General features: G+C 42.6%; 1 protein-coding gene across 1 annotated transcript; it reads right to left on the bottom strand.

The window, feature by feature from the left end:
• Window positions 1-19966: 19966 nt before the first annotated feature.
• LOC130037758 (vomeronasal type-1 receptor 4-like) lies at window positions 19967-20860 on the bottom strand. The gene has a single exon (XM_056129685.1). The coding sequence runs from the start codon at window positions 20858-20860 to the stop codon at window positions 19967-19969; it is 894 nt and encodes a 297-aa protein (XP_055985660.1).
• Window positions 20861-26602: the final 5742 nt, after the last annotated feature.

Below are 26602 nucleotides of genomic sequence, written 5' to 3'. Positions count from 1 at the left end.
CAAGGCAAGTGCCAGACCAGCTGTCCCATTGCTCCTGTCTCTAGTACTTTTAAGATGGTCAGGATGGTACACAGGATAAGGCACTTTCCTTGCACACTGTTGACCCAGGGTTTGATCCTGGAACTACATATGGTCCCCCAAGCACCAGCAGGATTAAGACCTGAGTCAGAACCAGGCATAAGCCTGAGCACTCTGGGTGCTGCCCAAATTCCTCCACATACACCTGCCCCATGAAATTCAAAACAGAACATCCAGGTTCAACCAGCCAGAGAACAGAGGAGAAGTAAGTATACCAATATATACAAAAAGAATCCATGTAATCATCACTGTAACTCACTGAACTATTTAAACAATTTAAAATCTTGAGATGTGGTTTAGAACCTTAATTTTTTTGCAGATGAAAATCACAAGTGTACATACTTTATCAGATGGAAGAGGTAGATGAACTCAGACCACTCTTTTCCTGGAAGACAAAGAGGTATCTGAGGTTGATGGAGAGAGGAAGAGCCGAGATCGCTTCTCTGCCATCAGCAGGGCACAGCTCTCCCCTCCAATAGGGAGAGGCCCCTCAGTGTCTCTTCAAACATCTCCTCTCACCTGAAATGTAGGAAGACTCACGGTGCTCGCTGAGCGGCCTCGTCTGCTGGGATCGTGACTGTAGGTGGCAGTAATTGTGTCAGGAAGGAACAGCTACCTCTGGTTTATAACTTTAGAGACCTCTGATCTCATCTGCCCTCCAGAGCTGTGACTCTCCTGTCACCACTAGCAGCAGTCACAGTGACTGCAAGGGGACAGCGTGCTAATTCTCTGAAAGGATTTGTCCAGGGTATTCATTATTGTAGACAGTTACTACTGGGTAAGGAAAATGCCCAGGAGACTGTCAAAATTACCTTGAAGAGAAACTTTCCAATGACTTCCAGAATGATGGGAAACTGACGTCCCCAGACATTTTATATCAGTGGAGAGAGACTAATCCCACTTTACAGAGAGAATTATGGTTCTTTAAAGGCAAAATTGTCCCTGAATGGGTAATTCTGTATACTTCCTCACAAATAATACATACCAAAATCTTTATTACATAGTAAAAAATAACAATAAACAAAAATAGTGAGTGATAGAGCTGCTAAGGACATAGCAGAAAATAGACTTTCCCCCACCCACCAGTGTTATTTTGGCAAAAAAGGTGACATTTGGATTGAGGAAGTAGCTCCGTGGCAGAGCACTGGCTTTCCATGTGTTGGGGCCTAGATTCAATTTCTATAATCAAAAAGATAAAAATACAACCTTTGATGATACTCCAAACCATTGAAACATAAGTTAAATAAGCACATCTAAGTAGGTCTGAATTACACAAAAGGAGAATTGGGAAAGTCATGAACAGTAACCTCAGTGAACCACGGTTTTGAGGAATAGGTTTTCAGGGAAAGTGAGAGAAAACATTGTTGTGTTGATAATCTTATCATATAATTTTACAAGTGAAAAAAAGGGAAGGTTTTTGTGTTTGTCCTGCCCTCTGGATATTTTTGTCAACTCATCCTTAGAACTTTCTTGAACCCATTCATAAAACCTGGTTATCCTGATGCCATCACTTAATCACTTAATCACTTAACTTCCCGTTAGTCGTCGATTTGCTCGAGCGGGCGCCAGTAACGTCTCCATTTGTCCCTGTCGCGTGCTAGTGTAGCCCAATGGCATCTCTTCGCTCCGGGAACATGGAGGGCCTCAAACCGATCGTTCATGACCTTGACAAAGAAGTCTGACCATCTGGTAGGTGGGCGGCCACGCGGTCTCTTGACATCCCGTGGAATCCAATCAGTAACAGCTCTAGTCCAACGGTCGTCTTTAAATCTCATTACGTGACCAGCCCATCTGATTTTCGACACCTTGGCAAATGAGACAGCGTCCCTGATCCTTGATCGTCGACGGATGTCAGAACTCCGGATTCGTTCTCTCATTTGAGTGAAACGTGATATTCCAAGCATAGCTCTTTCTATTCTTCTTTGGGAGACCTGAATGGCGTTCTCATCTTGTTTGCGTAGGGCCCAGGTCTCTGAGGCATATGTTAATGCAGGAAGAACAGTGGAATCAAAGAGATGTGCCCGGAGCCGGAGGTTCTTCGTCCTCTTAGCTATTTCTTCGACGTTCTTGAAGGCGTTCCAAGCCGCTCTCTTCCTCCTGCACAGCTTGGGTGCCAGGTCATTTGTCATGTTGACCTCTCGACCTAGGTAGACATAGCTGTTGCATTCGGAGATGGTCGTTCCATTGAGAGCGAATGGGGCGTCAGGAACAAGGCTGTTTCTCATAAACATTGTCTTCGTAAGATTCAGCTGTAGTCCTACCTTTCCACACTCACGGTCAAAGTCGGCCAGCATTTGTGCCGCTTGGCTGATGCCATCAGTGCTGAGGAATGTCAGAAACATCAAAAATTCCTCCTATTTTATTATGATAAAGAACATAAAAGTTGTCCTAGTTCTATGACAAGAGAGAGAATATGAATGGCTTTGTTTTCTGGTAACTGAAATTTGCTTTTGACCCTCTTTCCTGAGAGAAGTAAAAAAACAGCACATTGTTTAGATGAATAGCCCCATGTCACTTAGCAGTTTGCATTCTCTGATCCTGCAAGATGAACATATCTGCAGAGCAGATGTTTCTCAGTTAGGGGCACTAGGGGCTCTCATCCGCATGGTCTGGCTCTGTTTTGCAATAGTCATTCTTAGACTTACAGTCCAAAACCACAGAAATGACCATGAGTTGAGTTCACAGAACCTTTGCATCTAATGTAAAATGGACTCCAAATCACACATCATCTGGTCTCCAAAAGTCTCCAGTTAGTATGAGGCTGTGATAGGATTTTCTTGCCACACTGCTATAGAGGGACTAAATATCCTTAACAGCAACATCCAGATCCAGTAGCTGCGGACAGAGCAGGCACAGCCTTTCCCGTCATAGGTCACGTCAGCCAGATGTGGGTGGTGAGCGTGTTTTCTATGCTTTCAGCTGACCTGGCAGTTCCATTCTCAAGGAGTTTTTTCTCATTTCAGTAATCAGCTCTGTGAACTGATTCAGATACCTAATTCTGCCCACAATTTTCTGTCAGTTGCTGTAGTGGAACTCACTTCTTTCCACCATTCATTCCCTCCATACTCTTTCTTTCTGCTCACCAAATGCAGGAAGGTTTATGCCATTCCAAACAATGTTTTGGAATAACAGCTAGTTATATAAAATGCAACTCAATCAGACCCTATAAAACAAGAGTTTAGTCTATCAGCCTGCTCTACCCCGCTTCAAATGCCAGTCACAATTAGCACGTCCTGAGTTACCCACAAAGGATAACTGTCCTATTTGTCTACAAAGGAGAGATTCCCATGACTCTCTCCTCAAGTTCACAAATTAGCTAGAGCAGCTTCAGGGCTCAGGGAAACACCTTTGCTAATGTCTTGAACAGCCCAAGGAAAACATGCATGAGGTGAGGTCTGGAAGGTCTGACTGTGGGCACTTCTGTCCCCCCCGGCACTGGGGTACAGCAGCCTGTGAGTACTGGACCATGTTCACAAGAAGGAACCTCGTGCTCTTGGGGCTGTGAAGGTTGTCTGTGGGTGGGATCAGCCATGAACCCCATTTCCAGTCTCTCTCCCTTCTGAAGGATGGGGGGTACAGCTCCAGGTACTTGGGCCTGGAGATTCCCACCTTTTTTTTAAATTTTTATTAGTGAAACACCATGAGGTACAGTTGTAGATTTACAATTTTTTGTGCTTGGGTTTCAATTATACAATGATCAAATACCCATCCCTCCACCAGTGCCCATTTTCCACCGCCATGGATAATATCCCTCCCACCCCCATTCCCCCCATCCCACCCTGCCTCTGTGGCAGGGCATTCCCTTTTGTTCTCTCTCTCCTTTTGGGTGTTGTGGTCTGCAAAAGAGGCATTGAGTGGCAAACATGTTCAGTCCATAGTCTACTTTTAACATGCATCTCCCCTCCTGGGAGGATCCTCCAAACACCCTTTATTTGGTGCTCACTTCTCTATCTGAGCTGCCCTTTCCTCTAGAATGCCCAGCTGGCCTCTAAGCTATGGAGTAATCCTCCTTGTGCTGATTTCAGCTATTCTTGGGTATTAATCTCATATTTTGTTACTTTATATTCCCCAGATGAATGCAATCTTTCTATGTCTATCCCTCTCTTTCTGACTCATTTCGCTTAGCATGATACTTTTCATGTTGTACCACTTCTATGTAAATTTTATGACTTCATCTTTTCTAACAGCTACATAGTACTCCATTGTGTATATGTACCAAAGTTTCTTTAACCAGTCATCTGTTCTTGGGCACTCAGGTTTTTTCCAGATTCTGGCTATTGTAAAGAGTGCTGCAATGAACAAACAAGTGCAGATGTCACTTCGACTATACATTTTTGCCTCTCTGGGATATATTCCCAGGAGTGGTATTGCTGGGTCAAATGGGAGCTCAATTTCTAATTTTTTGAGAATCTTCCATACTGTTTTCCAAAAGGGCTGAACCAGGCGGCATTCCCACCAACAGTGAGATTCCCACCTTTTAATTATAGTTTGATCTTTCCACTGACTAGGCCACTTTTACGACTCATAAAGGAGCCCCAACCCCTCAGGGTTGCCTCAATAGAGCAAAAGCTGTTCCTGAGACCCCTCTCACTTGGGGGTTTCCAAGGGCTTTAGGAGCTGTGTGCCAGGAGCCAGGGGCAGAGATCAATACTTAAAGTTTCTACTCTCTCAGTCACTCCCAGGAGTCTCCTGCTGCCCTGCTGCACCTCCTTTCATTATAGAACAGCAGTGTCATCCCTGGGTCCCCATCAAATCCGTTCCCAAGAGTGGCCACTGACCCAAAGCCTTGTGTACTTAGGCTTTCAATCAATTTCAGTGTCACAGCTGTCTTGTTTCTCTGTAACACGTTCCCACCTGATCTGCTTCCATGATTTCCTGTCTCCCCACTGGTTCGGGGGCCCACTTACTGAATTTCTCTCCTGCTCTGCCAGGCCCTTTAGGGGAGACAGCTCAGCAGGAAGGAAGCTCAGAGCTTGCCCTCGGTGGTGTGGCAAGGCCCTCTGTGCCCCTGATGTGACAGGAAGGACTTCTGGGTCCTCTCCAGGACTGCAGTACCCTGGGTTTCAGTGACTGTAATGATTTCCAGGACCATTCCAGTGGGTTGTCTGGTCTCATGTAATTATTTAATTCTTACATGTCCCTCTGCTGATGATCTGCCCTTTAGACTTTGTCAGGGCAGTTCTAGAATCTCCACATTATTTACTGTGGCATCATGAATTCTGATCTCCAGAGTCATCCCAGGAGGTTCAAGGACCAGTGTCATTGTCCTTCTAAGAAGTCACATTCTTGGAGGATGGGTGTTGGAATACTGGATGACTGAAATCTCATCATTAACAGTTTTGTAATGGTCTATTTAATAGTGATTTAATAAAAAAGTAAAATAAAAATTCTTGAACTGGGAGAAACAATGGATTGAGTGCTTGCCTTGAATGTGATTTACGTGGTTTGATCCTCTACATCCCATATGGTTTTTTAGTCCACCAGGAATCATCCCTAAGCACAAAGCCAAATGAAACACATTTAAAAAAAACTCAATGTGGCCCAAACCACTCCCCCCCAAAAAGATAAATCACATTCTGAACTATTGCAAGTTTCCCCAAATCAACCAATACTATGCCCAGCTGCACAGTTCATAGCAGGTCTGAACTCAACCCACTTCTCCCCTGCTCCCACAAATTAGACTGCTACACAAATTAGACACATCAAGCAGCTCAGTTGGTGAATTGGCTCTTTCTACAGTGCTCTGCTGAGCTGGAATCTAGTCCTGGTTCAGAAAACATGAGGAGGGCCACAAGTGGAAGATAGAAGACCGACCTCTTCTTCTGAGGCAGCTCCAAGAAAAGAGAGAGAGGTAAAGACAAAGAGAATCATGTCTGGGACTGGGGAGATGACTCACAGGACTGAAACCCCTTACATGGTCCCGGACCCACATATCCAGGAGCAGTGCTTGTGCACAGAGTTGGAAGTAACACTATTGGGTGTCACTCAACCCTGCCTCCCCCCGGAAAGAAAAGAAAAGAAAACAAGAAAGAAAGGAAGAAAGCAAGAATGAAGGAAAGTAGGAAGAAAGAAAGGAAGGAATGAAGGATAGGGAAGGGAAAAGAAAGGAAGAGAGGAAGGGAGGAAGAGAGGAGGGAGAAACAGAAAAAAAGAACAAAAGAAAAAATTTTTAATATTAAAAAAGAACAAAAGAAAGAAAGAAGGAAGGAAAGAAAGAAAGAAAGAAAGAAAGAAAGAAAGAAAGAAAGAAAGAAGTAGAAAGAATCAAAGAAATTCAAGACTGAAGAAGCATTAACCCAGAATGTGTTGCCAATCACAGGTGCCACTATAAAAACAGAAGTCTCACTCTTTTATAGGATTACACAGATACAACATGCATCGCATGCATGTTCTTTGTGTAAGCAAATCCACATGTTAAATGTCAGCACCTTCGACCATAGTCTGTCCTGAACTGACCTTGCGATGACTTCTTTGTATTAAGCACTGGTCTCACACCAGTGGAATAAAGAACTTCTCAGTTGCTAATTACAAGAGAAAGTTCTGCATCTGGGAGCATAACCACCACCAAATTCAGGTTTTATCCTAGGAAACTGGACGATGGGGTTCGGGATGCTATTCCCTTTGGCTTATATTTCAGAGACAGCTCCAGGTACTTGGGAATGTAACTTTCTACTAATAAGGTAAGCAGGAGACACGTTAAACTTTCAAAAAATGTGCACATATGTTTTGAAAAGACAGAGAAAACATTTACATTTAGAAAAAACATTTAGAAAAAAATTCTAAATGTAATACTTGTATCTACCCTTCAAGTAAGCAGCGCCTCTCTGCAGGAGCTGTGATTGTTAATAACTGTGTGTTCAGATTCTCATCAGCTTCAAGGGCATTCATCCTTTTTTTTTTCATCAGATGATAATCAAATATCATGCTTCCAGACACAAGCCTGGATTATGTTCATTTAGAAATGAGTTAGAGAGTTTGATTCCGTTCATAAGAGAAATTATATTCCATACAGGGAGACAGATAACAGAAAATAAATAAATTTACCTGATTTTTTTTCTGTAATTCAATTATAGGTGCTGTTAGAGGTCATGCGGACAAATAGCAGAAAAGGCCAAGCTTGATGGGAAGTATTATTTTAGGAAAACCATATTGTGGAGATATACTGAACTGCGATTAAATGAAAAATGTGCTAGAATATTACAAAAGAAGATAAGGATAATATGCAAGAAAAATATTAGAAAACAGAGAACTGGCGTTTTCCAGAATGTCAGGTCCAGGGCAAAAGACAAGAATGGCCAGTTTTGGAATGAGCAAGGTCTCTCAGATGATGGTGCATTCCAGATCCATGGAGACAAATTCTGGCCAGAATGCAGTCTTAATTTGTACCCACGTCTTTGACCTCCATCGTTGCTTGTTCCAGCTCCTGTGGCTCCCACAGGTGTCCAGCTAGTTAAAGATTTGGACCACTGGCTCCTCTGCGGCAGTTTCTACTTCAGCCTATCCATTCACTTCTCCTCCCCTTGGCTGCCATGATTCAGAGGTTGCAAGGAAACTGGTGCCCTCTGAAACACATTCTAAACCTCAGAATCCAGATGTTCAGAAGCCAACATATTATACAGTTTAAATTCCTATTCAATGGGGATCATCAACGTACAGGCATCATTTTCAACTTAAGGAATCCAGACTTCCTTTTCTGTCTGCTATCAAGCAGTTTGTGGAAGATGCTTGTTCCCATGAAAACTGCATAAAAGAGAAATAGTTATTTAGAAAAGGAGTCTTCATGCCATTATTTTCCAGGAACTGCCTATGAATTTCAAAGTGGGCAGATGCACAAAGGAAGCCAACAAGAGTCTGAGCCAAACACCTTCATCTCATACTTGCCTATTGGTGTTGGGCTGCTGATAGCACAGGGTGTCTTAATATCCAGTCACAAGGAGGTCTGCAAAGAGTTGCTGCTAAGAGACTGAGAGTTGAGTAAAATAAGGCTTTTTGGGTCACACTCAGTGATGCTTCAGGGGTCTGATGCCCTGGCTCATGCACTCAGGAATTACCCCTGATGGTGCTCAGGGGACCATATTGGATGCTGGGAATCAAACCCAGGTTGGCTACATGCAAGGCAAATGCCCTACCTGCTGTGCTATTGCTCCAGCCCCTAAGGTGCAAAATAGAAATCTATAGGTCATCTTGCCAGCAGAGAAATGGCCCAGCTTCAAAACTAATCACTAAAAAGGAGATAATTTTGCTGAATCTTCCCAGATAGACTGGCCCAAGCTGACAGCTTTGGGGCCTTCTCAGAGTAAGCTTGGGCAGAATCCCCTCTCTGCCTGAAGGCACAGTAGCCCACAGCCTCACCCTACATCCTCAGACATAATATGGCCCAGCTCTCAATGGCCAAAATGAACCTCATCAAACTGCCAAGCCTCAAATCATTCCCGCTCTATAGCCCTGAACAGCGTGGCCAGGGATATCTCCAAATTTCATAGTACTGCCAGGGCAGTAGGATCACAGCTAATCTAATGGGAAAGTTGCATAGGAGACCACCAAGGCCAATGAGCCTAAACAATAACACAGAAGGTTCAATAAGCACCAAAAAGTCCAGTAAATCCTCAGACAAAAATTTTAGTAATACCATTTAGAAATATAACAGTTATCACAAATTGACTCATTTATATGGGCTAGAGTGATAGCACAGCGGGTAGGGCTTTTGCCTTGCAAGCAGCCAACATGGCCGACCTGAGTTCGATTCCTCCGCCCCTCTAGGAGAGCCCGGCAAGCTACCGAGAGTATCTCGCCCGCACGGCAGAGCCTGGCAAGCTACCTGTGACATATTCAATATGCCAAACACAGTAACAACTAAGTCTCACAATGGAGTTGTTACTGGCCCCGCTCGAGCAAATCGATGAACAACGGGAGGACAGTGACAGTGACTCGTTTATCTAAATCTTGACAGTTCCATTTGCCTTTGTGTTGTACCAAACAATATGAAGTAAATCTGTTTGTGCCTGCTTGGGAACAGGCTGGGGAAGTGACTGGAAAACAGGGGATGTTAGTGGAGGGAAGGTAGTGGGACTGGTGTTAGAATATTTAATGCCTGAAACAAGTGTTCATAAATCACTTGGCAAATCGTGGTGTTATTTTTTAAAAATGGTCACTGTCACTGTCCTCCCATTGTTCATCAATTTGCTCAAGCAGGCACTAGTAACGTCTCACAACAAATTGTGAGACTTGTTGTTACTGTGTTTGGCATATCAAATACGCCACGGGGAGCTTGCCAGGCTTTGCTGTGCTGGCGAGATACTCTCGGTAGCTTCCTCCAGAGGTGCGAAGAAATCGAACCGGGGCTGGCTGCATGCAAGGCAAAAGCCCTACCTGCTGTGCTATCACTCCAACCCTTTAAAAATGGTAGAGGGAAAAATTGAAATCTGTAGATGGCAAGGAAGCCAGGGTTCATATGGCCAAGGAAATTAGGGAAATGAGGCAAAGTGAGAGACTCAAGCAGATTAATTCAATTTCTCCTTCCCCTTGAGTCATTGCCAAATGTTTGGACCACACTCAGCAGCAGATTAAGCAGTTTGGCAGAGATTCAGACATGTATCTCAAGTGGTAGAGCACACGCCCAGTATGAATGCGATACAGCCGTCAATCCTCAGCATCATGTCACGCTCCAGTCCTGCTGCTACTGGTCTCTGACAACAATGGGGAAAATAGAAGCCTGGCAGAAAATCTCAAATACATACCTTGCATGTCAAGGCTAAAGATAAAACTTAAATTTTACTGTGAGTGCTTCCTCCTGATACTCAGATGGAAGAGTTCTCCTCTGAGTTCCTTGAGGCTAAAGTACCTCAGAACCAACCAACTGCCCATATATGATCCCAGGATCCCTACAACTGAGAGCAGTGGCAAGGAGCTGGGCCACGTCCTGCATTGCTTTGCCTCCAAGTTCTCTACTTTTTCTTCAGTCTGTCCTATTCTTTCTCTGAGTCTGTCTCTGACGCCATCATCTTTCCAATCTTTTCTCTCGTATACAAAAATTCACTCATTTATCCAATCAATCCTTTATTCAACACACATTTACTGAATACCTACTACACACAAGGTACTAGGCCAGGTGTCTAGATCAGGAAGCTCCCAAGGCTGGAACACAGCAGAGGAGATGAGCCTCTGCCCTCATCTTATGTTCACCCTAGCCGTGTGCTCTCTCATGTCTCATCCACACTAGTCAGAGATAAGGCTGTTTCCAGGTGAGCCCCAGTGCTTAGGAAAGGGACTGAAAGAGTGAGTGCACATGAAATGTTTGATGAATAAATAATGATGGCCAAAGCTCACCTTATAACCAGAAGGATGCAAACTAGACTCACAAAAGCTGGGAACACAAAGTTTTGCAGGAACAGAAGTCTTCTGTGTTTTCTTATTAGGGGAATCAAACGTGACTTGTCAAAATGAGTACCTAAGTCTTAGTGCCCTCTCTCTGCCCTGCCCAGATCATTTGGGGTCTCTGAGAAAGAAGCTTTTCCACGTTGTCTGTGGCCCTGATTATTAAATCTGCTTACCAGAACTTTTCTGACAGTCTTTCTGGTGAATAGGACTTGCCTTCACAGGGTGAACATGGCAGGAGCACAGAAAGAAACAGTTCTGAACTGATTCACCCAGGACTTAGGTCAGAGGAGAAGACAGAAGTGCCCATCTCCCATGAGATGAGATCTCCCTTGAGAATTATTCACGCACTTTTAACTCTTTTAAAAATTGCTGCCTGGCACTCTTTACAATAGCCAGAATGGAAAAAAAACCTGAGTGCCCGAGAACAGATGACTGGTTAAAGAAACTTTGGTACATCTACACAATGGAGTACTATGTAGCTGTTAGAAAAGATGGTAAGGTAAAAGGTAAAGGCCCTCCCGTTGATCGTGGATTTGCTTGAGCGGGCCCAGTAACGTCTCCATTGGAGACTTTGTTGTTACTGTGTCTGGCATATCGAATACTCTCAGTAGCTTGCCGGGCTCTCCGAGAGGGGCGGAGGAATCGAACTCGGGTCGGCCATGTTGGCCGCTTGTAAGGCGAACGCCCTACAGCTACGAAGTCATGAAATTTACATACAAGTGGTACTACATGGAAAGTATCATGTTAAGCAAAATGAGTCAGAAAGAGAGGGATAGACATAGAAAGATTGCATTCATCTGGGGAACAAAAAGTAACAAAATAGGAGACTAACACCCAAGAGTGGCCGAGATTAATACCAGGAGTTTTACTCCATGGCTTGGAGGCCAGCCACACATTCTAGGGGAAAAGGGAGTTCAGATATAGAAAGGAGCACCAAATAAAGGGTGTTGGGAGGATCCTCCCAGGATGGGAGAAGCATGCTGAAAGTAGACTATAGACCAAACATGATTGCCACTCAATGCCTCTTTTTGCAAACCACAACACCCAAAATGAGAGAGAGAACAAAAGGGAATACCCTGCCACAGAGGAAGGGTGGGATGGGGGGATGGGGGGTGGGAGGGATACTGGGACCCGTGGTGGTGGAAAATGGGCACTGGTGGAGGGATGGGTGTTTGATCATTGTACAATTGAAACCCAAGCACAAAAATTTGTAAATCTACAACTGTACCTCATGGTATTTCGCTAACAAAAGGTAAAAGGTAAAGGCCCTCCCGTTGATCGTCGATTTGCTCGAGCGGGCCCAGTAACGTCTCCATTGGAGACTTTGTTGTTACTGTGTCTGGCAAAAATTGAAAAAAAAATGTAAATGATGGAGAATGGGCACTGGTGGAGGGATGGGTACTGGATCATTGTATACCTGAAACCCAAGCACAAAAATTTGTAAGTCTACAACTGTACCTCATGGTGTTTCACTAATAAAAATTTTTTTTAAATTCTGCCTGATGGAGCTTCAGAGATGGCTCAGGGCTGCCTATTCCGGTTCCATCTCTAACACTGCTTCTAGTTTCCCAAGTGCCACTGGGAGTGATAGAGAGCGCAGACCTAGATAGAAGCCCTGAGCACTGCCAGGTGAGGCCTAAATTCCAAAACCACAAATAGGAAGGGAAGGAAGTTTAAAAGAGAGATATGAGGAAACAAGAAATAGAATAAGACAAAGACCCAGGAAATAGGTGAAATATGATGACCTGACAAAGAATTCAAAATAAAGATCATAAAGATGATGACTGAGTTCAGAAGAACAGATGGACAAAAAAGAGCATTTGTCTATTTTTCAATCCTGCTTTCATTCATGTGTGTTGTATAAATGAGGGACCCATGGACTGGAAGCAGGTAAAGACCTGGAAGTAATGAAAATCACAGATGAAAATCACCATTCCAAAGAATAGGGCATATGTGTTGGTGGAAGAGCACGTGCCTTGCATGGCCCTTTTAAGGTTCCTATTATCTTTCCAATATTCCTAATAATTGTTGTAGCCAAACTACAATCATTACAATTAGATCAGAGTAATAATAGGGTGGAACCCGTGCTTCTCTATTTCAAGGTTGAGGGAGGTGAGGGTCACACTGGACAATGCTTAGGGACTAGCTTTCAAATTGTTAAGTGTGATCAACTGATTCCAGTGTCCAATAAACCTTTTTATTTTAGTTGTTAATTTAATTGTCTTTATTTATTTTAATACAAAATTATAAAAATTGTTGCCAGGGGCTCAGTAAAAAGGAGAATAAAGTTGAACTCATTGCTCTGCTTGACCCACCTCAGCCACTAGTGCTCAGGAAAATTCTGGCTCAGGTCAGGACTGAAATTCTTCTGTGAGCATCTACACAGCGCAGACCTTCTTGTTACACCAACCTCTCAAAGCATCCATCAAGTTGTGCCTCTCACCTACTTGTTCTGCACGGTGTAGTTGATAACTCTTACCACCCAATTACTCGGGGAGCCCTGCACGCTGGCTGCAGCTAAGAATTGCTCTTTGCAGGAAAGGAAAGTCAGTCCTCAACTCGGCACAGCTGTTCTGGTCTGTTGCCTTTCCCTCACAGAAAAGAATTTCAGAAGGTGAAATAATGAAATAAGAGAGTTTTTATTGAATGAAGCTTACTTAGAAAGAGCTGAGGGGAGAGGAAGAGAGGAGTTTTTCTCTCAAGGGAGAATATGGACTTGAAGAGCAATGCCTGTACAATCAACTTCGAGAACCACTGTTCTGAGGATGCTAACATGCAGCAGCTCACAACTAAGTTCTAACGTTCAGTGTCTTGGGATGCTGATGAAAGCTGGCAGGAAGCTCAGACCCAAGCTTCTGTACTACGGTTACTCAGTCCCAGTGCAATCTGATTTTAAGGACCCTTCAGAATGTGTAATCAAAATAAAATAAGACCGTTAATATAACAGTTTTACTGAAATGAAATGGGGTGCCGGAGATCAAATCTGGGTCATTTCTATGCAAGGCAAATGCATTCCACTGTACAACCTCACTGGCTCCTATTACTATTTGGTCACAGGGGCGCAACACCTGGCTGTGCTCAGGGCTTTCTCCTACTTTACACTCAAGGACCACTTCTTTAAAGCTGAGGGGACATATGTACTGCCAGGGATAGAAAACGGGTCAGTCATGTGCAAGGCAAGCACACTCCCTACTTTACTACCTCCCTGAGCCTTTCTAATCTATCTACACACACACAAACACACACACACACACAATTTTTTCTCAGTCTTGTTCTTGTTTGGGAGTCATACCCAGCAGTGCTCAGGGATTTTTCCTAGCTCTGTTCTCTAGAATCATCCTGGTGGGGTTCAGGGGACCTTATGGGGTGCTGGAGATCAAACTCTGGTTGGTCACATGCAATGCAATTACAGTACCCACTGTTCTATCTCTCCCTACCCTTTCCAATTATTTTTTAGTATAAACTGTTTCTCTTTTTTTATTTAATAAAAGGAAATCTTTATTACAGGAAACATAAAGAAAAAATGTATACTATTATTCACTCCCACCTCACTCACCTGTCCTTACTCTACTGTTCCTCTAAGCTCAATCAAGGTAACATGAACTTTTTGCATGAGTAATCAAGAGCCTGTATATTTTATTTTAATTAGGTAAACAAACCAGATATTTAATTTTAATTTTATGATTATCAAAACATTGCAGTTCAGGAAGGTATTGACTTACTTGATATAAAAACAAAGAAACAAACAACAACAACCAAAAAACCGAACGCCATGACTTCCTGTCTTGCTCTTGGTTTAACCAGGATTATTTTATTCTCCTTTGTCACACTTTATATGTCATGGGCCTGTTGGTAAGAAATTTTCTATTTCAAGTTCTGTGGAGGAGGACACATAATTGTCCCTGACAAATTGAGTCTGTTTTGGAATAATGAAGTGGATCATTTAAGGGAAACAATGGTACTTGTGATGAGCACTCCACTGGATGGGTCTGGAGGCAGCGCTGTAAGGGAGGGGTCACCACTGAGCCTCAGAGGGCCTCCCCAGAGGGAAACGTGGGATGGGTCAGCAGATTTTTGGGAGAGAAGCATCTGTCACAAGAGAAAGGCAGTGAGGGTTTGAACCTCCTCAGACAAGGCCTGTGTGCTCAGCCCAACCTGTGAGTAGGTTGGGCTCAGACTTGCCCTCCCACCAGAAAGCCGGATGCACAGTTCCCAGCGGGACCTGGGAGCACAGGGGCTGTACTGTGCTGAAAGATGGTCCTGCTGGACAAATAGTGTCCCCTAGGCAGCAGATTCCCACCCTGAGATGTGAAATCCAGTGATGCTACACAGACTTTAGGAGACATGAAGATGTTAGTGGAAACTTCCTCAAGAGTCCTAATAAGTTCATCAGCAACTGGACTGTGCCTGCCCCTGCATTTTCAGTGTGAAGAAAATGTGGATGAAGGTGGCTGGAGCAATAGCACAGAGGGTAAGGCATTTGCCCTGCACGCTGCTGACCTGGGTTCAATTCCCAGCATCCCACATGGTCCCTCGAGCACCACCAGAAATAATTCCTGAGTGCATGAGCCAGGAATAACCCCTGTGCTTTGCTGGGTGTGACCCAAGAAGTAAAAAAGAAAAAAAAAAGTGTGGCTGAAGGGCCAAAGAGATAGTACAGTGGGTAGAGTGCTTGTCTAGCGTGCAGTCAACATGGGTTTGATCTCCTTGGCATCCTATATGGTCACCTGAGCACTGCCAGGAGTGATTCATAAGTAGAGTCAGGAATAAACTCTGAGCACTTCCCCAAACAAATGACAACAAAAAGTGTGACTGAAGGCACAAGAACTTATGTTTCTCAGCATTTTTCCTGACCACAGTCCCTTCTGACATTGCTTCCTTCCTGTTGTCCCACTGTGCTATCCTTTGGTTCCCTAGTCTCATGCTGTGACAATGCCCCCCACCCCAGTTATGTGATTTTTCACCTGTGGCCCCCTTGGGATAACCTGTGAGCACACAAAGAGGCCCAATATCCCTCAGTGGAGAAAAAAAGGATTGAAAACATCATCAAAATGCAGTAATAGAAAGATTTTAATCCTTTCAACATAATCAGCAAATTGCTTATTTGGAAAAAATTATGTATAAAATACCATATTTTAAAAACTTTTTTATTGAATCACTGTGAGACAGACCTTACAAAGCTGTTCATGATTGAATTTCAGTCATACAATGTTCCAACGCCCACCCCTCCACCAGTGTACATTTCCCAGCACCAGTGTCCCCAGGTTCCCTCCCTTCACCCCGCACCCTCCCCCCTTGCCTGTCTCTATGGCAGGTTCTTTTCTTCTCTCTTCTCTCTCCTCTCTCTCTCTCCCTCTCTCTCTTCTCTCTCTCTTTCTCTCTCCTTTTGGGCATCATGGTTTGCAATACAGATACTGAAAGATTATCATGTATATTTCTTTACCTACTTTCAACACTCAGTTCTTCCTTGACATTATTTTTGACCATTCAAATAAATGTCACTGGTATTTTAGGTTTTATAATTTCTAATTTCTTAATAATATCAGTTGTTTGCATTTTTTTTACTTATTTTGCTATCTGTATATTATTTGGTTAGTGTGGTGTCTGTTCAGATTGTCTGTTGAAATTTTCTAAAAGTGGGTCTTCACAACATACAAATACACAACACACTATACATGCAACACACCATACAATAGGCAACAAACAACTTTCATCTAACATAATACATGCAAAACACACAACACACAAGGCATACAATGAAAAACACACAGAACAGAAAAAAAAACTACATAGACAATACATAAAAAACTTAACAAACAACACACATCACATAACACACAACACAAACCACTCACCAAATATATGCAACAGACACAAAAGAATGCACAACATACAATACACAAACACAACATACAATACACAAAACACACCGCAATTATAACATACTCCGTTGATATCCGCAAATACAATATATAATTTATTCAACACACCCAACAAATAGCAAACACAGCACACAACACAAGACAATACACAATACAAATTCACAACAAGCTAAACAGACAACATATCACACCACATAACATAAAACACAACACAAGATACAGGAAACTTACATTCAACACAAACATAACAAACACAACACAAACCGTAGGACACACAACAAACATAACATAAAACAGGCAACACAATGCACTCAACACTAATCACACAGAACACATAACTCACTACACACATCACACAGATCACAAAGGACCAAATAACCAACAAACAACACTACTACAGACAACACACAATTGACAATAACACCAAACACAACATGCAACACTATACTCATCATAAAAAGCAGACGATACACTTCCCACAACATACAACCAACAATGCACACACAGCACATAACACACAACATACACAGAAGGAAACACAGAAAACAAACAATACATACCAAACAACACAAATGGTACACAAAACACACAACAAACAGTGCACACAAAACAAAGAACACAAAAATACAAACAACAAGTACAATACACATGGTACACAATATACAGAAAACACATAGCACACAACACAAAAATGCAACAACCACAACATGCTGAACACAAAATGCGTGCAATGAACATGGCACACAAGACACACAACACACAATGCACACAATACAAAACACATACAGCACAGAGCACACAACAACAAAACACACACAAAGCACAACAGAACTCAAAAGGCACACACAGCTAACAACATACAATGTACACAACACACAAAGACAACACAAGACACACATACCTCACAATACAGAACATAAAAACAACCACATATAACACACAATGCACACAACAGAGAAAGCATGAAACTCACAACACATATAACTCAAGCACTCATAACACACAGAATGACACACACAACACATACAACAGTGCTTAGGGTAACATATGTAGTGCCAGAACTGAATCTATGTTGACTGAATACAAGGCAAGAACATTAGCTTCCGTACAATCTCTCTGGCTCATAGGTTGTTCATTTTCTTTTCTTTTTTTTTTGCTTTTTGGGTCACACCTGGCAATGCACAGGGGTTACTCCTGGTTCATGCACTCAGGAATCACTTCTGGCTGTGCTCAGGGGACCATATGGGATGCTGGGAATCGAACCTGGGTCGGCCGCGTGCAAGGAAAATGCCGTACCCGCTGTGCTATTGCTCCAGCCCCGGTTGTTCATTTTCTTATAGGTTCTGTGCAGTGCTCCGGGGACCATAAGAGGTTCCTGGATGGCCATTTGCCAGGTAAACCTTCTGTTATCTCTCTGGCCTTAGAGACTCTTCTTTTCTCTACCATTTCCAGTTTATTAGTACATTCTTTATTTCTGTTGCAGTATCTTTTATCCCTAGTTATCAGTTTTGTCTTTTCCTTAAAATTCCCACCTATTTTTCTATACTAGTTTTGTGTTCTTGCTTGCTTTCTACTTCCTCCATTAGTGCTGATGACATTTTAATCTTAGTTGTTCCTGAGCACAGAGCCAGGAATAAGTCCTGAGCACAGCCTGGTGTGGGGAAGAAGGAAGGAAGGAAGGAAGGAAGGAAGGAAGGAAGGAAGGAAGGAAGGAAGGAAGGAAGGAAGGAGGGAGGAAGGAAGGAAAGAAGGAGAAAATGTACTTTGTTGAGCTGGAGAGACAGAAAAGTAGGTAAAGCACTTGCCTTGCACAAGGCTGACCAAGGTTCAAACCCCTGCACTACATATGGTCCTCTGAACCCACCAGGAATGGTATCTGAGCACAGAGCCAGCAGTAAGACCTGACCACTAGCAGGTGTAACACCACCTCCTTCCAAAATAAAAGGAAAATGTGCTTTGCATGATTTAAATACAAGGGTGAAGATAGGATCCCCTTGGTGGTGTGGGGGTGGTGGGTAGGCGGGGCATGCTGTACCAGACATTGAAGCCAAGCTCCTGCATGCAAAGCTTGTTCTCCAGTGCTCAGAATTTTCCCTCAAGGTTCTGATTGGAATACCTTTAAGTTTATTGAGAATTGTTTTATATTCTAGTATACAGTTCATTTTTGTAAATGTTTCCTGTGCCCTAGAAAAAAATGTATCTTCTGCTATTGCTCATTGGAGTGTTTTGTGAACGTCAATAAGTCAAATAAATTGATAGTGTTGTAAATATTGCTTTAATTCATCTGTTACCTGGCAGAGTAGTTAAACCATACAGTAACTAGTAACTAGTGACTCTGATTCCTTCTGCTTCCAAATCAATTTCTTTCCTCTCTGCCTTCAGAACCACTTCCAGCCAAAACTTCTCAATATCGGTATACACATACATAAGTATATAGAAGAATCAATATATTTGAAGTCAACGTTTCCCCACTGGTTGCTTATGTGAGGCAGAGAGGAGAGAGATGGTCACTTTCTCTCGGTCCGCCTTTGCCACCCCAGGACCGACTGGGAAGGCTAGGACTCATAAAATCTGCGATGAGCCCCAGCATGGCATGGGCCAGAGCCCTGCCAGCCCCATGAGGTGGCTGTCAAGTCACACCTGACATCCGCTTGGTCTTCTAGGCACGGGAGTTGATCCCCACCACCCGATTTCTTGGGGAGCCATGGACTCAGGATGGAATGAAGATTTGCTCTTTGTTGGAAAGTCAGACCTAGCCTTATCCGGGTTTCTAGATCCTTTATCCTGTCTCTCTGAAAAGAATTTCAGGAATAGAAAAGCAGTGAAGTAAAAACAGATTTTATTTGGAGGCTTTTAAGAAGGGAAAGGAGGGAGAGCAAAGGGAGAGAGAATAATGCTCAAGAGAGAATGAGGCTTCTAAAAGGCAGAGAGACTCCCAGTAGACATCTCAAGAGTAGATTCAGGCACCACATGTGCTCAGCCACATGGGCATAAACAGCACATGCTTGGGAAGCAAAGAGGTGGCTTTTATAGGGTTTACCCGAAGTCACCCCATGTGGGACTTTCTAGCTAGGTGAGACTCCATTGCTAGGGTGGATGCCATAGAGGCTGAGTTGGGAGTGGTCGATGGCCTTTTTTGAAATTCCTTTTCTGGTCTTCTGTTTCTATTGGAGCTTCTCTCAGAGAGGGGTCCAGTCTTTTTTGGTCTGTTACTGGTGTAAGAGATGAGGGTCTTATCAGGCCTTAGTTCCTGTGCTCATACAGTGGGATGGGCCCTGATGGCCTTGGAGCTAGGTGGTTTTATCACATCCTAGGAATTCCATTGCCATAGGAGCCCTTTCCTATCTACCTGCCTGCCAACATCACACTGATCATGTAAAGAAGTTAAGAGATGGGGCTGGAGCGATAGTACAGTGGGTAGGGCGTTTGCCTTGCACACAGTTGACCCAAGTTCGATTCCCAGCATCCCATACGGTTCCCTGAGCACCACTGGAGTAATTCCTGAGTGCAAAGCCAGGAGTAACCCCTTTGTATTGCTGGTGTGACCCAAAATGCACAAAAATAGAGAGAGAGAAGTCAAGAGATTCTGTGGACTCATTATGTGAACTATATCGAGTATTTTATTTTTTTCACAGAAAGCAAAACTGAAGCCTAGATATAAGGCAGTGGCTTCTGATGAGTATAAAAGGGCTGAGAGTTGAGAAACATGCATCCAGGAATATATTTATGTCCAAAATCCACCATTCTGGAGCAATAAGGAAAGTGACACAGATAGAAGAAATGGAAGAAAGTGTGAAAAAAAAGACAAAGGTGCATCCAAGAATCAGAACACTCTGGGTAGCCTTTGTCTCTGGAGAGAGACTGAAATTGTGTCTGGAGTTGCGAATATACTTGACTTGCTGTTTGTGCCTGTGGAGAAAAAGCAGCAAGGATCTACTGGTCCACATCAGGATGCACAAGCAAATCACATCAATGGAGCCATGAAACAAGGCATGTAGTAAATACTTGATGGAATTGGTTTCCTTATTACTGCAGTATATGAATCGGTTCCAAGACTTGTTTCTTGGGGCAATCAGTTTCAATGGAATCAGTATGTTTCCCAGAAGATGCAGTACCCAGATCAAGAAACAGAAATGCTCAATATACTTTGGGGCTCTGACTTTGAGTTTAGTCCACCTGGACTTACTGGGAATAACTGTCATGGCCTGGAAAACACTCAGGAGGCAAGTGGAAGAGAGAGATACTTCCCGGGCCACTCTGTGAATATAAAACAAAAATTTACATCCATGATCATCTAGAAAATCGTTCCTCCCAAAAGATGTCATTATTTGAGGGATTCCCTTAGAGAGAAGGACCAAGCAGTTGGCTAGGCATAAATGTTTGAGTATGTGGTCTGAGAGTCGCAACTTGAGTCCAGTGCAGAAAACCAAGCAATACAGGACAAAGAAGGAGGAATTCCCCAGCATTCCAACACCAGTCTGGGACAAGAAGATAATCCCCACAGTCAAGTGGCGAGAATCCATTCTGTCAGTGATTGAGAATGGCAATTTTATTCATATTCAGAATTAGCTTTAGAGAAAATGAAAGATCAAAGTTAGTTACACTGCAAGTGAAATCCAATGCTGATCTCATTTTGGAAACTTTAAGAATAATATACTGTTAAATACCCACTTATTCTAGCCACACCAACTTTTTCCCATACGGCAAGGATTTATCAGCCTGTTTATAAACATACATTTTAAAATTATTTTCTCATGAATACATATTACACATATATAGACACAATCACAGAAAACATATTCTTACACATCCTACACATTCCTTTTTTTTTTTTTTTTTGCTTTTTGGGTCACACCCGGCGATGGTCAGGGGTTACTCCTGGCTTTGCACTCAGGAATCACTCCTGGCAGTGCTCAGGGGACCATATGGGATGCTGGGAATCGAACCCAGGTAGGCCGCATGCAAGGCAAATACCCTACCCACTGTGCTATTGCTCCAGCCCCATCTTACACATTCTTACACATAAAAATTGCAAATAATTACCCAGTAAATTTTACATTGTTTTATAAAATAATTATTTTATACATTTTAATCATCTGTTGGTGTTTGGATGCTCAGGATCACTCCTGGTGGTGTTGGGGGACCACATGGAATACTGGGGATCAAACCTGGGTCAGCGGCGTGCAAGGCATATGCCCCCTTTCCTATTCTATTGCTTCAGCCCAGATTTTTTTAATCTATAATTATTTAAAAATTTATTTTATTTTTATAAAGTTGTTCACAAACATTTATTACATTTAATATTCCAACACCAATCCCACCACCATTACACCTTCCCACCACAATATTTCTAATGTTCCCACCCCAACTCCCAAAGCCTGCCCTAAAGCAGGACATCTATAATTTATTTTGTATTGCTTGTTATGAATAATCTGCTAAAAATTATCCAAAAATGTTTTCTTAGAGGAAAGTGTGCAAAGATTGTTGTATTTCATGCTGGAGCCATTAAGCACTTCTATAAATCTATAAGGGATTACTAACATGTTGTTAAAGGTTGAGCCTTGTGTGCTAATATATATATATTTCCGCCTTTACTGGGAATTTCTTTTTTTGGCCTTTTAAGGTCACACCTGGCAATGCACAGCAGTTATTCCTGTCTTTAGCACTCAGGAACCACTCGTGGTGTGCGCGGGGTCCATATGAGGTGCTGGGAATTGAATCCAGGTCAGCCACATGCAAGGCAAACACCCTACCCGCTGTACTATCACTCTAGCCCCTCCACTGGGAATCTTTTATTTTTAAATTTTAATTAATTTATTTATTTTTTAATTTTTATTAGTGAAACACCATGAGGTATGGTTATAGACTTACAAATTTTTGTGTTTGGGTTTCAGTTATATAATGATCGAGTATTCATTCCTCCACCAGTGCCCATTCTCCACCACCAATGATCCCAGTATCCCTCCCAAACCCCCCCACCCTCCCAACCCACCCCGCCTCTGTGGCAGGGCATTCCCTTTTGTTCTCTCTACTTTTGGGTGCTATGGTTTGCAAAAGAGGCACTGAGTGGCAATCATGTTCGGTCTATAGTCTACTTTCAGCATGCATCTCCCATCCTGGGAGGATCCTCCCAACACCCTTTATTTTTCAGCCCAGATTTTAATCATTTTTTTAAGAGTTCCATTTCTCATGAACCTCCCACCAAACCATCTACTGAGGTTCACATCATTATTTGAAGCACTGGATACTATGTTATATTTAAAAATATTCATCTATTCCACTATTTATGCTTTCTCACAGATAATAATGATTCTTTAAATATATAAAATTATGAAAATAATGGAAAGCTAGGGGCCAGAGAGACACCTCACAGGGCTGGAGTGCATATTTGAATGCAGGAGGGATGAGTTCAGTCCCTAGCATGACATGATCCCCTGAGCACAGCTGGAATGACCCCCTTCCTGGACACAGAGCTGGAAACAGCACCTTAGCACAACCAGATGTGACCCCAAGCCCCCCCCAAAAAAAGGACACATATTTTGCTATTTCCTAGGTCCTATGTTTAAACTTTACTTTTTTTTCTAGCAAAGTAAATAAGGAGACATTCTCTCTTAGCACGTTACCTGAAAAATGATAACATGCTAAGAGAGAATGCAGACTTTTCCAGAGAGAGGAGAGAGTCACATGCAATAAATAAAAGATGTAAAATTTATACACCCCAAGATGGAATGCGGGTCTTCTGAGGGCTTTCTTTCTTTTCTTATTTCCCTCTTTTCTTTTAAAATGCTTTACTTATACAATATATTTGATTACCAAATTATATTATCAATTAGATATAACACCATCCTCATATGACTGCGAAGAAAAATCGGTCAGATGAAATAATTTGGCAAAGTTCACACACCTGGAGCAATAGCACAGCGGGTAGGGCGTTCGCCTTACAAGCGGCCAACATGGCCGACCCGAGTTCGATTCCTCCGCCCCTCTCGGAGAGCCCGGCAAGCTACCGAGAGTATCCGATACGCCAGACACAGTAACAACAAAGTCTCCAATGGAGACGTTACTGGGCCCGCTCGAGCAAATCGACGATCAACGGGAGGGCCTTGAGTCTTTAACTTTCATACCCCAGTCTCTTATTAGTCGCATTAATTTAAAAAAAAATTTAAAATTGAATCATAGTAAGATACTCAATTACAAGGTTGTTCATGACTGGGTTTCAGTTATATATTTTTCCTTCACCAGTGTACATTTCCCACAACCATTGTCCCCAGTTTCCCACCTGCCCCCGCCCCAGCCCCTGCCTGCCTTTTCTTGTTCCCTATTTCTTGGGAGGTGGAGACACAGTTCATTGTGCTTGGCGGTCTCCCTGCAGTGCTAGGAGTCCACATGATTCCAGGAATGGAATGCAGCGCTCCTGCATACAAGGCACATGCGCCAACACTTTGCATCATATCCCTGGTTCATTCCTTGAATCCCATTTGGTCCCCTGAGCACCACCAGGGGTAATTACTGACTGCAGAGCCAGGAGTGACCCCTGTGCATCGCCGGGTCTGACCCAAATTGCCAAAAAAAAAAAGAATTGTTTCACCCAAAATATGTCATTATTTGAGGGATTCCTTTAGAGAGAAGGACCAAGCAGTTGGCTAGGCATAAATGTTTGAGTATGTGGTCTGAGAGTCACAACTTGTGTCCAGTGCAGAAAACCAAGCAATACAGAACAAAGAAGGAGGAATTTCCCAGCATTCCAACACTAGTCTGGGTCAAGAAGATAATCCCCAATCTGCAAGTGGACAGAATCCATTCTGTCAGTAGTTGAGAATGGCAATTTTATTCATATTCAGAATTAGCTTTAGAGAAAATGAAAGATCAAAGTTAGTTACACTGCAAGTGAAATCCATTGCTGATCCCATTCTGGAAACTTTAAGATAATATACTGTTAAATACCACATATTCTAGCCATACCAACTTCTTCTCATGGGCAAGGTATTAATTAGCCTGTTTATACACATACATCTTAAAACTATTTTCTCATGAATACATATTACATTACATAGACACAATCACAGAAAACATATTCTTACACAAATGTTATAGGTAGGTAAATAGGTAAAGGCCCTCCCGTTGATCGTCGATTTGCTCGAGCGGGCCCAGTAACGTCTCCATTGGAGACTTTGTTGTTACTGTGTCTGGCATATCCAATACTCTCGGTAGCTTGCCGGGCTCTCCGAGAGGGGCGGAGGAATCGAACTCGGGTCGGCCATGTTGGCCGCTTGTAAGGCGAACGCCCTACCCGCTGTGCTATCGCTCCAGCCCCTGTTATACTCAGTAAATTTTACATTGTTTCAAAAATTATCATTTTTAATATTTCAATCATTTTTAAGAGTTCCATTCCTAATGGACTTCCCACCAATCCATTATTTTTTGAAGCACTGCATGCTATTACATGATATTAAAAATTATTCATCTATTACACCATTGATGCTTTCTCATATTAACAATGATTCTGTAAATATATAGCACTATCTGTAGCACTGTCTTCCTGTTGTTCATCGATTTGCTCAAATGGGCTCCAGTAACATCTCCATTGTGAGACTTGTTGTTACTGTTTTTGGCATATCGAATATATGCCACGGGAAGCTTGTCAGGCTCTGTTGTGCAGGAGGGATTCTGTCGGTAGTTTGCCAGGCTCTCCGAGAGGGATGGAGGAATCAAATCCAGGTTGGCGCATGCAAGGCAAGCGCCCTACCCACTGGTGTAAATATATAAAATTATAAAAATAATGGACATTTAGGGGCCAGAGAAAAAACTCAAATCAAGAAATTTAAATGAAAAGGATTATAATTAGAACCCAAGGAAAACATGAGTTGCAGAGTATATATATAAAGAGGAACAGAACTTTATAAATAATAACTAAAATGGTTTTGAGGTTAAACAAGGTTTCTTGCAATTAGGGCTATGCTCTGGGGGCTCAGGAATAAGAAAACAAAGCAAAGCTGAGAGCCCATCATAGAGTTCCTTTTCTAAGCAAAGAGAGCAAGCTGACTGCTCTAGACAGGAGCTGGCTTGTTGGGTCTCCCCTGGGGGACCCCGCGTCAGAGGGTACACACAAAGGCAGCCAGGAATGTTTGACTGGGCTAGAGAGCAAAGGAGAGAAGGCTCTGAGGGCAAGAGGTTGGAAAAGCTGAATCTCAGATGGCGTCATTTTCAGAAGTAGAGAGAGACGTGGGTAAAGCCCAAACAAAGCCAGAAAACACACTTTCCATATCCAGAAGGAAAAATACAGTGAATCTGCTGAACAAGGAATGTTTTAGCAAACCAAGCATTTGGCCTCTTAAATGTGTTCATTTTGTTTTGCTTTGGGGCCACAAAGCTTCAACTTTGCCTAATACTAGCTCCTGACTCTGTTAGGAATCATACCTGTAGCTATTTGGGGGGGCCACGGGAAGTGCTGGGGATGAAAGCCGGGCTGATCTGCACTTTCCTTCTTTTTTTTTTTTTTTTTTGCTTTTTGGGTCACACCCGCCGATGCTCAGGGGTTACTCCTGTTTCTGCACTCAGAAATCACTCCTGGTGGTGCTCGGCGGACCATATGGGATGCTGGGAATCGAACCTGGGTTTGCTGCATGCAAGGCAAACGGCCCGCCACTCACTGTGCTATCACTCCGGCCCTCTGCACTTTCCCTCCTATGACATCTGTTCTCGGTAAGTCTTTCTGACTTTGCTCAATAAGTAAGTGATTTTTATTTTTTTATTTATTTTTTTTTTAGTAAGTGATTTTTAATCATAAAGTACTTTCTGAACCACCGAGCCACTGACCTCCTAATTTGCATAGGTGAATGTTATAATTCATTTATTATTAATCTATATAATGTAGGAATTGACGGCGAAACAGAATGTGAACATTAAAAAATAGTAAGTATGAAAAATATGCATAGAGTTAGTAGTGACAGTAAGCATCTATCAAAGAGGGTTATTTGAATTTCTGAACTTCCACCCTACATGTCACATGTTCAATCAGAGAACAGAATAGTGAAGTTTGCTCTCGAATCAGCTGCACAATGGGAAAAATACATATTTACTGTCTCCTTCTGAGATGCAGAGAAATACATAAGCAAAAACATCTGAGAAAATGTCATCGAATTCCAGTAATAGGAAGATTTTTATCCTTCAACATAATCAGCAAATTACTTATTTGGAAAAAAATTATGTGTAAAATACCACATTTTTTAAGCTGACAACACAGGAAGATTTAGAATGCTAAAATT

Source organism: Sorex fumeus, unplaced genomic scaffold, assembly GCF_029834395.1.
Source record: "Sorex fumeus unplaced genomic scaffold, SorFum_2.1 ptg000072l, whole genome shotgun sequence".
Taxonomy (NCBI): Eukaryota; Metazoa; Chordata; class Mammalia; order Eulipotyphla; family Soricidae; genus Sorex; species Sorex fumeus.
Note: the sequence above shows the minus strand (reverse complement) of the source record. Positions and strands in the feature narration are given on the sequence as shown.

What these genes read in the sequence shown, in the direction of transcription:
- LOC130037758 (XM_056129685.1), bottom strand. Translation starts at nt 20,860, where the DNA reads ATGGATTCTCGCCACTTGACTGTGGGGATTATCTTCTTGTCCCAGACT.